The sequence below is a fragment of the Typha angustifolia genome, chromosome 2, assembly GCF_048772165.1.
Source record: "Typha angustifolia cultivar Huaian chromosome 2, ASM4877216v1, whole genome shotgun sequence".
Taxonomy (NCBI): Eukaryota; Viridiplantae; Streptophyta; class Magnoliopsida; order Poales; family Typhaceae; genus Typha; species Typha angustifolia.
In genome coordinates this window covers 201,451-215,888 of record NC_133240.1, presented here as the reverse complement: position 1 = coordinate 215,888, position 14,438 = coordinate 201,451, and the positions used below count along the sequence as shown (strand labels likewise).

General features: G+C 37.2%; 3 protein-coding genes across 7 annotated transcripts; 1 reads left to right on the top strand and 2 right to left on the bottom strand.

The window, feature by feature from the left end:
- The first annotated feature begins 970 nt into the window (after positions 1-970).
- Positions 971-4,991, top strand: LOC140775733 (3-dehydrosphinganine reductase TSC10B-like). 4 transcript variants are annotated; one of them, XM_073119158.1, is made up of 5 exons: positions 971-1,597; positions 2,258-2,405; positions 3,167-3,457; positions 4,209-4,261; positions 4,729-4,991. In XM_073119158.1, the coding sequence occupies exons 1-4, from the start codon at positions 998-1,000 to the stop codon at positions 4,214-4,216; spliced, it is 1,047 nt and encodes a 348-aa protein (XP_072975259.1). In that variant the 5' UTR covers positions 971-997; the 3' UTR covers positions 4,217-4,261; positions 4,729-4,991. The 4 variants fall into 4 exon arrangements, with proteins under 4 accessions (XP_072975259.1, XP_072975252.1, XP_072975244.1 ...); XM_073119143.1 differs by having other exon boundaries at positions 972-1,597; positions 3,167-3,472; XM_073119151.1 differs by lacking the exon at positions 4,729-4,991 and having other exon boundaries at positions 4,209-4,446.
- Positions 4,992-5,864: 873 nt separating this feature from the next.
- On the bottom strand, positions 5,865-8,405 carry LOC140777054 (phytochrome-interacting ankyrin-repeat protein 1-like). The gene is made up of 3 exons (XM_073120957.1): positions 7,735-8,405; positions 6,357-6,528; positions 5,865-6,244 (listed from the first exon to the last, which is right to left on the bottom strand). The coding sequence occupies exons 1-3, from the start codon at positions 7,867-7,869 to the stop codon at positions 6,033-6,035; spliced, it is 519 nt and encodes a 172-aa protein (XP_072977058.1). The 5' UTR covers positions 7,870-8,405; the 3' UTR covers positions 5,865-6,032.
- A 1,018-nt stretch (positions 8,406-9,423) lies between these two features.
- LOC140775809 (uncharacterized) lies at positions 9,424-13,922 on the bottom strand. 2 transcript variants are annotated; one of them, XM_073119262.1, is made up of 6 exons: positions 13,745-13,922; positions 13,451-13,603; positions 12,040-12,146; positions 11,708-11,948; positions 9,934-10,070; positions 9,424-9,838 (listed from the first exon to the last, which is right to left on the bottom strand). In XM_073119262.1, exons 1-6 carry the CDS (start codon positions 13,851-13,853, stop codon positions 9,611-9,613), a joined length of 975 nt encoding a protein of 324 aa, XP_072975363.1. In that variant the 5' UTR covers positions 13,854-13,922; the 3' UTR covers positions 9,424-9,610. The 2 variants fall into 2 exon arrangements, with proteins under 2 accessions (XP_072975363.1, XP_072975355.1); XM_073119254.1 differs by having other exon boundaries at positions 12,040-12,230; positions 13,745-13,919.
- Positions 13,923-14,438: the final 516 nt, after the last annotated feature.

The following is a 14,438-nucleotide window of genomic DNA, read 5'->3' as shown; positions in this document are numbered from 1 at the left end:
TTTATCTTTACTCTCGAGAAAGAGAGATATCTGAAAAGTGAAAACCCTATCATAGTTGTACAACTCAGCCTCTTGTCTTTGAATCTTATTAATGTATTACTGGCGAATAAACTTTCCTTTACAAAAGGAAACATGAGAAAAAAAGATGGAATAATTATTGTTGTGTATTCTACTCTTACAATTACGTTTAGGGTTAATTACAATTATTGTGTATTCTACTCTTACTATTACACTGTCTCCCCTAAATTTTTAAGAAATTTTAGTTAACTCTAAAGTGACCTGGATGCTTTCCTAAAGAACTTTAATTTCATTTGACTTTTTAATTAAATTAGAACAAACAAAAAAAGATATTAATATAATTTAATTTTCCTAACTTTAATTGTTGCTCACTATCGCAAACTTCTTCCACATTCCCTTCTTCCCCCTTCCCCGACCTCACCATTGGTGGCATTGGCGGCTGCCTAGATCTCGAGGGCCATAGTCGGTGGATCTGTCTGCAATGAGGAGGAGCTTCCGCATGCGACGACTGAAGAGGATGGTGCGGCGGCTCCAACAGGACTAGCCAGGGGTAATGTGGGTGAGGGCAAAGTCGATCACTGCCTTGAGGGTGGTGGAAGATCCACCACAACTGATGGGAGTTGGGGCAAGGCCAACCCCTCTATGCTTGATAGGTGCCATGTGTCTAAGAAATGGAAGCTGTCCGAACCAAGCCTAAACAACAAAATAGGACTCAAAATTAATTTCAAGCCTAGTCCGAGCCAGTTTACACCCCTAGTAGTGAATTGGAAGGTGAACCAGACTGGTTTAAATTGTAATTTTGCAATAAAATTGCCATCTAGCCTTAGTACTCGCAACAAACGCGCAGTTGAATCGTCCGAACTTGGCGGCGGACTTTGAAATTCGTGCTTATTTCAATTGGGCTGGCTTGCGTCATTCCCTCTCTCTCTCTCTCTCTGTCGTCCTTTTTTTATCCGACCCAAGAGGTTTATGGTTTATAATGAGCATCTCCTATTCTCCATATAGCCTTTTTTTATACCGAATAGATCTGCATCTATTCTCCATGGCTTCCCAGTTATTCTTCCTCTTATTCCTCGCTATTCCTCCCGTTGTCCTCCTCCTCCTCCTCGCCTTCCTCGTCCGCCCGCGCCCCGTCCGTATCCCCCTCAAGGGCCGTCACGTGCTCGTCACGGGAGGTTCGAGCGGCATCGGCCTCGCCCTCGCAACTGCCGCCGCCGCCGACGGCGCACGCGTCTCCATCCTCGCCCGCGACGCAGGGCGACTCGCAGGCGCCGTAGACGCCATCCGCCTCGCTACCGGTGTCGAGGCCGTTGCCCTCTCCGCGGACGTCAGGGACCCCGCCGCCGTCGCCGATGCCCTCGCCAGCGCCGGACCCGTGGACGTCCTCATTTGCAACCAGGGGGTGTTCGTGCCCCAGGAGCTGGAAACCCAGGACTTGGAGGAGATAAAGTTTATGGTGGATGTTAACCTCATGGGGACCTTCCACCTCATCAAGGCTGCGCTCCCGGCCATGAAGAGGAGGACGAGGGAGACCGGAATGCCCGCCTCGATCGCAATAATGTCTTCCCAGGGCGGCCAGGTATAGCAAATATACGCTCTTTATTTTTTCTTTTCTTAAACCTCGGCGTTGAAGAATCTGCCGATCTGAATGTGGATATAGATTATCTTTTAAATTGTGATTGGGAATACGGGTTAGATGGAAAGTTTGGATCTTTACGTTTCAGAGTAGTTGGTTTGTGCAGTTTATTGGTTTCACTACTACCAAGCATTTGGTAATTTTCCTTTCGAATCTGTGAAAAAATTCCAATCTTTTGCAATTTCAAAGTCGGGTTTTGAACTGATGTGCTCTGCTATATTCCATCACTTCGTGGAAGGTCTTTGGGAGTGTAGGTCGGTAAAAATGTTCAAATCTTTTACATTTCTGTTTCGTATTGTGAATACATGTGGTTTGGGGGTTTTCCTCTTATACGATCAGATGTGATGCAGTTCTAGGTAGATAAAAAGTTTCAATCTCTTAGATTTCGAAAGTTGGTTTTCTTCAAAATATGTGCGTTGATGCCATAAATTCTGTTATGGTGTTTGTGACCTTAAGAATATTAATGGTTATGGTGTTTGTGACCTTAAGAATATTAATGGCTTCTGTTAACATATCATTCCAAGTATAAAAAGCACACTATGTTGTGTGATTTGCTACATATTACAGGGACCCTGATTTGCAACAATGTCTTTTATATTGTAGGTAGGTGTCTATGGTTACACAGCTTACTCAGCTAGCAAATTTGCACTGCGTGGTCTGGCAGAGGCCTTGCAGCATGAAGTGATCGCCGACAATATTCATTTGTCTTTGATATTTCCTTCTGATACAGAAACACCAGGTTTTGCTGAAGGTCTGAAACTGTTCCTTTTGCTTCTATGGTTTTCATTGATAATGAGATTTTAGTAAAAATCATTTACATCTTGCTTTTATTTGAAATTATGGTTGAAGCATTCTCAGCTTTGCAAAACTAACCATTGTTGTGATCAAGAACTCTTTGGTAGCCGCATAAGCTCATAACTGTGGAATAATTGTTACTTTGTCAGCAATAAAGGGGATGTCGACATATCGTTGGATATTGTTATGATGCATCAAATTTTGGTTAACTCTCATTGTGCTTAATCAAAGTGAAAATAAGAATATGAGTGGAGAAAAGGAGGAGAAAGAAAAGAAAGTGCTGCTCTGACTTTGTTTGTCAAGTTTATAACATTTGACATCAGGTAGTGACAAGTTGTTTTAGAGCTGAAAAACAAGAAATGGGTTAAAAAGTTGGAAGGTTGATGTAATAAAAGTCTAGCTACTTGGACTTGGCACTCTATGGAAATTTTAAAAAAAAAAGTGTAAGATTTTCCAAATTAATCCAGAAGCAAAGAAATAGCTGTTGGCTTTGCTTAAAGGCTTAGTTACCTTCTTACTCTGAATTGTATTTCTGGCTTATGTTTTACATAGTAAGAGGTAGTCAGCAGCATGGTGTGCTTGAAGTCACATTTAGAAACAGACAAGGTTTTTAGTTTCTCTAAATTGATGCTTCTACAGACATTATTCCAAGCAAGAGCTGCAAGATCTTTACATAATTCATGGAGATTCATGATAGTTTCGTACTTATTAATGCAGAGAAGAAGAAAAGACCTGAGCTTACCAATTTAATAGCAGAATCTTCTGGTGGAATGAAGGCTGACGATGTTGCTAAAATTGCTCTTAATGGAATCAAACATGGAGCCTTTTTTATACCTTGTAACTTTGAGGGAACCATGTTGTCTATAGCAACTTGTGGACTGTCTCCTCAGAGATCCTACCTCATGGCATTTGTTGAGGTGTTTGGTGCTGGTTTAATGCGCTTCGTTGCTCTATGTTTCCAATGGAATTGGTTCAACACTATAGAGAAGTGGCATGCCAAAAAGAACAGTAAGTTACATAAAGGTAACTATCAAGGCTATCTGCTGCATGTATTTAGCAGATACTTATTTCTGCTGATTTTTTTAAAATATCTTGTGGATCCCATGTCAGGTAACTTTGTAAGAGATGTTCTTAGAAAAATGCATATGCTCTTAAAAAAGTTAGCACCGAGAGATGGTTTAATTGATACTCATTTCCATTGAAGGATCATATTGCACAACTTGGGAGTTCGATTGATATGACTTGTGATTTTATTTAGAGGATGTAACCTTTTTGACCTATCTAGAAGCCAAATTATATGCAACAAGAGGCAAATAATCATATCCTCCACATGCTAATTTACTATGATTTTTTATTATTTTTATATGTTTATTCATATCCTTGACACAACAGAACAACTTTGTATCATCTCAGAGTGCATACCCACGTGCACTTTGTTGTGGATTGTTTAGATTGGTTATAGCTAGTTGAGTTGTTACATTAGTGAATTTGAGTTTTAACAGAGCTCTTTTTTACTTGATGTTAATTGGTGTAAAAGGATGAGTTCCAAAAATGCTTTGCAGTTTGTTCTGACAGAAAAAAAGAAGGGTAAGTGTGTGTAATATATTGACATACTTTGAGACTATGGACTGAAGTAATTTTAATACTTTCCTGCGTCTATGTTGGACACTGCTCGTGAAGTTGATTTATGTTCAAAACATGTTTCATTTGAGAGAATCTTGTTTCATCCTACTGATTCTGCATGAAACCCCGATTGCAGGATGTTGAGTCTTTCATCAGGAGATGCATCATTCAGCTGGTGCTCACTGCGGTGTAAGGATATCTATCTTTGTATCCAAGTCTTTTCTTCAATAAGTGTTACACTGTCTCAGCTATTGACTAGTTTTGCTGGATCATAATTGCTAGTTTTTTTTTTCTCTTTAAATGATTTCTGTGCTGTAACTTTGCTATGTAACACTTAATAGTTGCGAGAATCTCCACTCTTCCACTTCTCTGTCTCTCTCTGCTGTGTAAAATTTTCCTCTTTGTTGGCGAAGATATCTATTTGTACTTACTGCGACCATACCCACAAATTCGAATGAGTTCATTCATCATCAATTCACACTACTATCCCTTCATTTAAACCAAATTATTTGCTTGCTAAAAGGATATAAAGCACACTTATGATTGGTTAAGTGGCAAGAGGCTGTTGTCTACTTAATTAACAAGATAATTAGAGCATCATTTTTGGATGGAGTCTTCTTTGCTCTACCCTGATGCATTTGGTTTTCTTCCTCCAGATGCCGTCTTCTTACCCTGATGCCTGCCGCTTGGATGCAGTCTTTCTTATCACAATTTATAGCAACCGTGGTGCTTCTCTCAGCCTAAGTTTTTATTTTTATTTTTAGAGAACAGAACTTTTATTGATTAGCTTCCACGATTACAAAAAGTCCTATTAAGATCTGAGGCACAGAATTGTAAAAGCTTAGTTGGAAAAGTGCCCACCTAGGTGGCCTTGCAAAAAAACATGAGTAATTTTATATGCCTAGTATTTTTTTAGTAGAAGAGTGATGTCTTCGGTGATAGTCTTTATCATCTATGGACTATGGGGGCTTTGTATTTTCACGCAGCATGTTGATGAGGAGCTTAAGAGTCCATTTGAATCCAAACCTGATCAGCTGTTACAGTCTCAGCCTAAGTTTTCACGACTAATAGTAATAAAAAAAAATGGTCTCAATTCCTCGAAAGGCTTAAATTTGTATTTTTTTTCTTATACGAGATATTGAATCTAATAATGGCTTGAAACATCTGTCATACTCTGCCCGAAGATGTAAGTTGATCAGCAATCCTATGAGATCTGCATGTCAATACTATGACATTCACATTTTTTAGATAACAAGAACATGGGACCCTTTTTGTCATAAAGACTGCGAAGAGAGTCACAGATCTCATCTAATAAAGAAAAGAACCCAAGCCATACATTGCCGTCAATAAAATCTCTTTTATGTGATCTAATTCTTTCCCCCTTGGATAAATCATAATGAATCGCCATAACTATGATAGGTAAAACCTTTTCGAAACCCAGAAAGAACTTACCAGTAGAACCCATTTCCCATGCATTCGTTAAGTGCTTCCTACATGGTAATTCCAACCAAAACAGGCAGACAAATTTAAGCTACAATAATGATACAAGAATTTTATGATACTAAACATGGGCCCCATATGACTTAAAGAGAAGGATGGAAAGAAACAGGGATGAAGCAAACCTATTGCTCACCCACAATAGCAGCTTAAGGTGCAAACAAATTTACACATTCAAATAATACCTTCACTTAAACACTCAATGTTTAATACTTCAAAAGTAAAGAGGTACTTCAAATGTACAGAAATAACAAATTAAGGAGTTGCTCTATCAAAATTGCGGAAGTATAATCTGTCATAGAACACTCGTGCATAATATCCATTCAAAAGTTAGGAACAAGTAGCATAGCTTCACAGAGTTTTAAGATGTGTAGTATTCGTAGGTACAATAATACATCAGTCTTCTCAGATGCCATTCACACCAGTAAGAGGGATGCCTTCAGAAACTCTCATTGATCCTCACTTAGCTCTCAGAGCTGCAGGAAGTTTCACCAGTAGATTGACTTTCTTGTAGTAGGTGCTTAATCTCATATGCCCACTCCAGGCCTGCACAGTAATGGAGAGGTGGATTGAACCTACTGTCATTTATGTCAGGAGGCAAGAATGCACCATTCTCAACAAGGAACTTGATAGCTTCCCTGTTTCTTTCCTTAGCTGCAGTGTGGAGAGGAGTCCCTGGATTATCAGAATGTACCGATGAGTTGATTATCTTTGAAGGTTAAAAAGAAACATTTCACAGGAAAAGGCAATTGTAAATGCCCAAACTACTTTAGAAAGCAGTACTTACAGCCACATGCTCCTTTTGTTCTAGCGTCAATGTTCGCACCACGCTCAAGAAGTTCATCCATAATTTTGAGGTGCCCACCTTGTGCAGCCAGATGGAGCGGGGTAACACCATGTGATTTTGGTCCCCAGGCAGGCATATTAACATCCATGCCTTCATCCAAAAGTCTCTTCACCTGAAAAGATAAATCCATCATCGAGTAAATACTAAAATAAAACCACTATGGGCACACATATATATAGCAGAATGAGAGCCAGGTGAAGCTTTTCCTATTCTGGATAATACAAACTGACATATAAGAACAGGGGAAAAAAAAAGAAAACGATAAAAAATGTACACTAGCCATGCATATTTTCTATAAATAACAAAAAAAATGTGTTCGCAAGATAATTATTGAACAAATCATAATACCATATAATGCGTACATGTTTTGATCACTATATAGCAACTTGAAGGCTTATTAGGTCTTAATAATTATTCTTTTAAGTAAAATAATTTGACAACAGGCACACTTATATCTTTTGATTCTTTCCAATCAATCATGGTATGATATTTTCCTCATCTTTTGCACCAAAAGATATCTTGAATGAGATAGTTGTTGACAACAGCTATACCAGCAAAACCCAGCTACATTAGATTCCCAAGCTAAAATAAATCACAGAGCAGAACAACAAATCCGTTGATCACTCAGTAGATTTAACAGTATCCATTTTCATAGACATCTTATAACTAATAAGGTCATTTGGTCAAAACTACATGAGTGAACAGTACAAACAGATGCACCTCAACTACTTGTTACAAGGTACCATCAATCCATCATTCAAATACAAATCGATATCAATCAAGCAGTGATTTTCATGTCTCTCTTATGGTTCCTCTGATATCCGAAATATGCTGGGCAAACTGATAAAGCCATATAGGGGTTAAAAGTTTTTACACTTTGGAACATAAACACTTTGAACCTCATAATATCCTCAATGGAATGCGTTGGATATATAATCTTGTCAGAAACTATGATATACTAAACTTAGCAGTAGACAGGAGGACAGGGAACTGCATAGCGCCTATTGTCTCGGCAGGTGTCTAAGAGCATGCCAAGCTACCTAACATAACACTCCTCTTTCCACATTTAAGACCAACTATCATAATATATTTCCTCATTAACTAATACGCAAAGAATTAGCTATTTACGATGTAAGCTCTCCATAAAACCTATATCTTTCGCCTTACGGAAATTACGCTCAAAACATGCTTGTAACATCAGGGATACCCTTGAGGTCATCATGTTGCAGTATGGCATGCATGAATCAAACTGAATAGCCAATTAAAAGAGCACTATCAAGCAGACAATTTTAGAACTTCAAGAGGCAGGAACACCAACCTCCTTGAGGTCTCCCTTGCGAGCACCAATGTGAAGCAGGGTCCAGCCTCTGTCGTCCCTATCGCTGGACCGGCGCCTGAACGATCGCCTGTTAAGAACATAGCGCTGCGGCTGACCCTCCTGGTCTTCCGGCATATCTCACCAGATCAAGAATAAAGATCACGAAAACAACAAATCCCAAATAGAAAACCGGCCAAAAGAAAGGATCACACGAACTGTAAAGAAAAAGATGTAATCTTTACATAGTACCTCAAACTTCCGCCAAAACAAAGGAAAAAAAAAAGAACCCCAGAGAAATCAAATTAGCGGGAGGCCGTGTAGTTGCCCATGCCGAAGGGAGCGAAGGGATTCAATCCAGGGCCGAAGACGCGGAGGTTACCAACGACAGAAGCGAGCATAGGAGAAGGAGAGAGGTACATAGTGGAAGGCGCAAATTGATCTGAGAATGAAAGAAAGAAACCCTAGAAATCGCGACGGAGGGGTGAAGGGTAAAGGGAGAAGAGGAAATCGAGTAGGAATGGAGCTCAAAGGAAGCGAATAGAAGGCGAGGGTATTAGAAGGGATTTAGGCAGGATGATTGAGGCTGGCAAATCGAGCGACACGCGAAACCCTAATCTATAGCTAGCTTCTGGCGCAGGAGGAGAGCTCTTGTCGTCTGCCGTGGGACGATCGTTCCGTGTTAGGCTAGAATAAATGCGATTTAGGAGTTTCTCTTTTGACGTTTATACCCCCCTCTAAAGCTCCTTATTGCCATACTTACCCCTCTCAATATTTTTTAATCATAATATTAGATTAATTAATAATTAAAAAAAATTAATGTATCTAAATATAGGTCAATTTTCAACAAAAAAAAATCATTTAGTTTTCTAATAGTACAAAATAGGCTCAAATATTATCAAATTATAATTTCAAGTCTTTTTTATTGATTTAGTCCTAACAAATCTTAAAAAAACTGCTGTGTCATAAAATTAACGTCGTGTATCACATATATAATTTATATACATCATTTATGTAAAATATAAGCTCTAAATTTTTAATAATATATGTATTAAGATTTAAAAAAAAAAAACACCACGCATCACCTATATAATATATACGCATCGTATGTACAAAATATATGCTATAATTTTTAACAATGTGCGTATCGAGATTTAAAAAATAAATGTTACGCATTACCTATATAATTTATACACATCGCTTATACAAATGTATGCTTTAGTTTTTAATAATATGTGCATCAGGATAAAATAGTTGAGCTATATTAGAAAAAAAAAGTAAATTAATCTAAATCAGTAAAAAAATGAATAAATTTACAACTCAATAATAGGGGAGCATATTTTTGCCGATTAAAAAACTAAAACTTTTTCATGCAAATCACCCATAAAATATTATAGAAGATATTATTAATTAAATTTTAAAATATGATCACACATATTTAATATATTTATTATACCTTTATTATTTAAATTTATTTTCAATGTATGTAAGATTAGAGACACGTAGAGTATAAGTGCTTCCTTTGTTTCTTTTATTAATTGCACTCCACAGGTTATGTTGCACGTTTTTCCAAGAGGAAAGAATAGGTCACGGCTTCAAACGAAGAGATACTCTTTCCTATAATCGAGTATAAAAACTCAACCAACATCATAGCTTGAACACAACAGCAGCTATGGAAATGATAAAAAGGAGTTGCAACAACATAGTATGATTCATTGGGAAATGAGGTAGACAACTCCATGGTTATAGGCTACACAGGTGCTATACATGGAAATAAACCTACATGAGATAATCTGATAACAGACGCCTGTTGAACATCTTGGCAAGAACAACAGGGTGTAAGACAAAGCAAGTAGCACAAAAGTTGCAGAGTACTGAACTAATCAGGTAAAGCAGTTCCTCTTTCCAAATTGTTCTTGATCTCCAGAGTGTACTTGCCAAAGGCCCTCTCAATCTTCTTGTTGAAGTGCTCATTCCTGTCATTGATAGAATCGATGTCCTTCTCCTCGTGGAACTTGCGCCTCCTGCTAAACGATTTCCGATTTGCTTCCCTATCTTTAAGCTCCTTTACCATTCTGTCAATATTTTCTTCAGGGACCTTTGATACCTGCATAGCAACAGATGGTATTGTAAATTTCCATCCTATATTTCTAAAGATTCAACAAAAAGTTGATCAAGTTTTAACTGTATGAAGATGTGTACCTTCCCATACTGAAGGCTAGAAGCATCACGGTAGAACTCCGGATCAGCTTCCTTTGCTTTATTATATGCCTCCATGTCAATCTCCATGTTCTTAGTTCGCTTTTTATAGGCATTATAAAGTGTTTTCTGATTGAAAACTGTCAAAGAGAAAAACAAAGTTGTCAGATATAACTGTAGTGCAAAACAAAACATATGAAAGAGATTAATCTAGACAATTGCATAGTACATCCCTAAATATAGATTGAATATCAGAGTAAATGCTTCAACCAGAAAATACAAAGTCCAGCTTACTAGACCAAAAAGAACAACTTAGGCAAGGTGTGATTTCAAACACGGCACAAAATAAAAAAGGAAATGCCATACAATGCAGTATATTTATTCTTGTCTATTCAAAGTTCCGTTCCAATTTTAAGTTCACCAACACTTAACCAAAGCCCTCTTTGAAGCATAGTTTCTTCTTTTAATCTGATCCAACTTTTCATCAGGTTGACCAACTCCTGACTAAATTATCCAGGAGAAGAGAATGCAACTAGACAAAAATTTCTGCTAACCCTGGTAAAAAAACAGCCAGTTAAAATTATCTCAAGTCAGGTTGAGTTTCCCTGGCTTGCTGTGAACCAAATCTAAAAGATCATTAGGCTCATTGGGAAAGATTCTGCACCTGCCATCATTCAAAATCATGTAGCAGAACAAACTAATCACGACTGGCAAAAGGAAAAACATTTAAGTAATTCGATGATAGATATCTAATTCCTTAGCTATAATTACTTACAACCTGATTCACAAAGGGGGAATTAGCTACTTCACATTTAACCAGATTTCCGACCAGTACATGCTCCCATTTCAATTCACATCTAAAGATGTGTACAAAATGGCAAATCCAAAAGAAAAGGAAAGAAAAGAAGACAGATAAAAACAACTCCTATCATCAAAAACTAAACAAACAGCTGTTAAGTGTTGATAAGTAGTATCTTTGCCTTTATGGTTGCATGCTTTACCTGATTAAGAACCACAGTGCCATCTCTCGCACCATCATATTAAGATGTTACCCTCACTGAGGTCTTGCTAGAACATAGATATCCAAAAATATCCTGAATTCCTATTTCTATTCTTCCTCACTTCATTACAGTGAGCATATTATGCTCAGCAAGTTGAATGTCCAAAAGAGTAGCAATGATCTATTACTAGTCATTTTTATCAGATAGGAAACATCAGATAATATATTTAATCAGACAGCACTCAAAAAATTTCAGCAATGTTCTAAAATGCGACCAGAATGTGCATGCAGTCAAGGGGCTACATAGCACATATGCAAGATATGGATACAAATGCTGATGCCCTGATATTTAATAGTACCTAAATTGACAAATATATATAAATCAAGTTGAAAATCGGAAAAAGTAAAAGACAATGAAGAGAAATATGGAACATAGACACACTTCACAATGACTTGTTACATACATTTAGAAATAGTTGTAGTTAATCTATATGGACACACACAAAGGCTCCAATTGGTCCATTATGTGTCCACTGCGGGTTACCATACGCGGGGTGGCACAGATACCACAAACGAATATGCGGCCACCTATGCAAGCATATAAATCGCTTTTTAGAACATTGAATTTCAGTAGTTCTAGAATAACATAAACTTCGCACTAATGAAAAGTCTAATGAAGCAATAGAACCAATACTGTTTAACAGCTAATAAACCTTGGTGTGCTCTGCATGTGAATGCAGTTAAAATTAGTGAAGAATTAAAACTTTTTGTGCTTACCATCCCAGCCATATGGTGCAGGCTCTTTTTCCCACTTTTTATACTTTACTTCAGCCGACTCTTGCGTATCAAGCATATAGGCCTTTGACATATCCAAACCATTTGAATCAAGAAGTTTACCAATTTTCTTCTTCCGTTCTTCTAGCCATTTCTGTTTTGAAATGCCCCTTGATTCAGATGGACCCTCCATCTTCTTCTTTTCTGCAACCATAGCCATTTGATTGGCTTTTCTTGCTTCATTCTGCACATAAATAGAAGTGAGCAAACTATATATCCAAAGCATACGTATACTAAGTCAAAGTGAGAATGCATGTGGAGAGTGGGGAAATTACCAATTTAAGCCTCAGCTCAAATAGCTTTTTCTGCTTTTCATTTAGATGAGGATAGCCAGCTTCAGCATCGTCCTGCACATGCTGTCCATTAGCACTATCGTCTTCTTCTGCTTGACATTGTCTTTCTTCAGGAGGGAGTTCAACAAGATCAGAGTCATGAAAGGAAGAAGAACCGTCGGCATTTTGCTCACCTGAGATGATTTGTATCATCGGAAGCATTACTATGATGAAAAACTATCTTACAAGAAAAATTTTATAAATTTCACAATATATGCCTAGGGTTGTCAAAATAATCGAGAATATATATATTTCACAATATAAGGCTCAAATATATATATATATATATATATATATATATATATATATATATATATATTGGTTGCTTGTAACTTTTTGACATAATTGTCTTTATTACTTGTAATTTATATTTTGGTAATATTTATATCTTTATAATTGGATTAGGTTTTCTTACAAGTTTAATTCAAGCTTAAATCAATTCAAATTTGCTTAGACTCAAAAATGGCTTGAATTGATAAGACTTAAAATTGCTAATTGGGCAGTTCGTTTACACCCCTAACTGTGCCAACATTATGTGAAGTTCTTATCAGCTTCAGAGTCACAGAAAATCAACAAGGGAAAATTTATGGTGAGTTTCAAGAAATCTCTCCCTAAAAAATGAGGCGGGTATAAGTTCCATCAAAAAGCTTTCTACTTAGTCACAATAACTATTCATAAAAAAGGCTCAAATACATTCCCTAAACAATCAATGTGACTGATATGGAAAAGCAAGAATAAATCAAATGTACCGAAGTCCAAAAAAATCAAAGAAGACAATATTGACATAACAGGAAGATTGAATTATTTATGATATCTAGCAAAGAAGAATAAAGAAAGATGGTAGGCTAAAAGGCAACTTCTTTCTGGCCAAAATTGAGACAGATCAGTTCCGAATGGGAGATATTTCAAGCCATTTACAATCTAGTGTTAAACTATCTCTTTATGGTCCATTGTGGTTCCAGCACCTGTTCTCACTCTAGGAAATGGAGGAACCAAACAATGAGTGCACCTAGAAGATTGATTCATGTTTGATCAAATTATCAGTATCACTTAGCTCAATCTCTTGACTCTACGGATAGAAGGAAACAACTCGAGACAAATTGGATGCCTAAATTGCAAAATAAGTTGTTGCTGATCTGTCTGTCATAAGACAAATCTACTATTCCAACGAATCGGCCTTTTTTTAATACACAAAAGAAGGTGTTATATGCATGAAGAGAAAGGAATTTGCGCAACCTCAGTGATCGCAATTAGCAAGCACGTATAAAATGAACTCCCGGCTACAAAGAGAAAACTAAAAAAAAAACAAGATTCGTAAGTGTAAAAAAAGAAGAAGAGAATAACGGCAAGAAACCTGAAATATCCTTCTGGATCTGATGCTTTGCATCCGCAATCCTTTTGAAGCAGAATTCGCTGCACTCGTGATAGGGATTGGACGCGTTGATGCAATCGGGATGCACGGTCCTCTCCTCTGGTGGATCCTTCGTCGATAACTCCTCGCTCTCCGCTACAATTTTGATGAAGTACGAACAGTAGGATGCAATCAGACACCAAAGATTAATTCTTTTTTTTTTTCTCCAGTAAAAACCAAGGATCCTGGTATAACCCTCAAATAAATCGAAAGAAGTGAAAGAGAATGGGGAGAGACCTAATTTTTGTTTTGCTTCGGCGATCTTTTTCAAGCAGTAGTCGACGCAATCGTGGTAGGGATTGGAGGCGTTGATGCAATCCGGATAAACATTTCCTTGCTTCTCCATCCCGTCTTCTGCTGCAGCTGCTTCTTCGAAACCCTAGCCCTAATAGTTCGGGGCTATGGGAATTGGGAGATGACGACGAAGGAAGGATAAATCCTTTGCTGCGAGACCGGAAACGGGTGGTGAGCTAGTAAGATCCGAATCCAATACGGAAGTAAATATAAATAAAAAAAGGGTAATTACAAATTAAATATCCAAAATTAAATGTCAGAATTGCCCTTCTTCTTTCATTGAATTTACTCACATCCTCCAAACTTACACTAAGATGCATTTTCTCCTTGTCATATCCTCTCTTTATCTTCTTTTTTTAATTAAAAAACCTCTCTTTAATACATGATTATCGAATGAAATAATTCAATCATCTTAAAAGTATTGGTAAGAAATTTATAATATGAGGGTTATGGTAATTTGATTGCTGGACAAGTGAATTTCTCATATTAATTTAGATTACATTGGAGATAAAATCATACTAATAAAATTTTGGCTTCCTTTATTTTAGAAATAAGATCAATTCTAAAGTAATATTTTTTTTTATTATTCCTAAAATAAGATCTTTTTTCTAGAAATAACTATTCACATATTCAATTA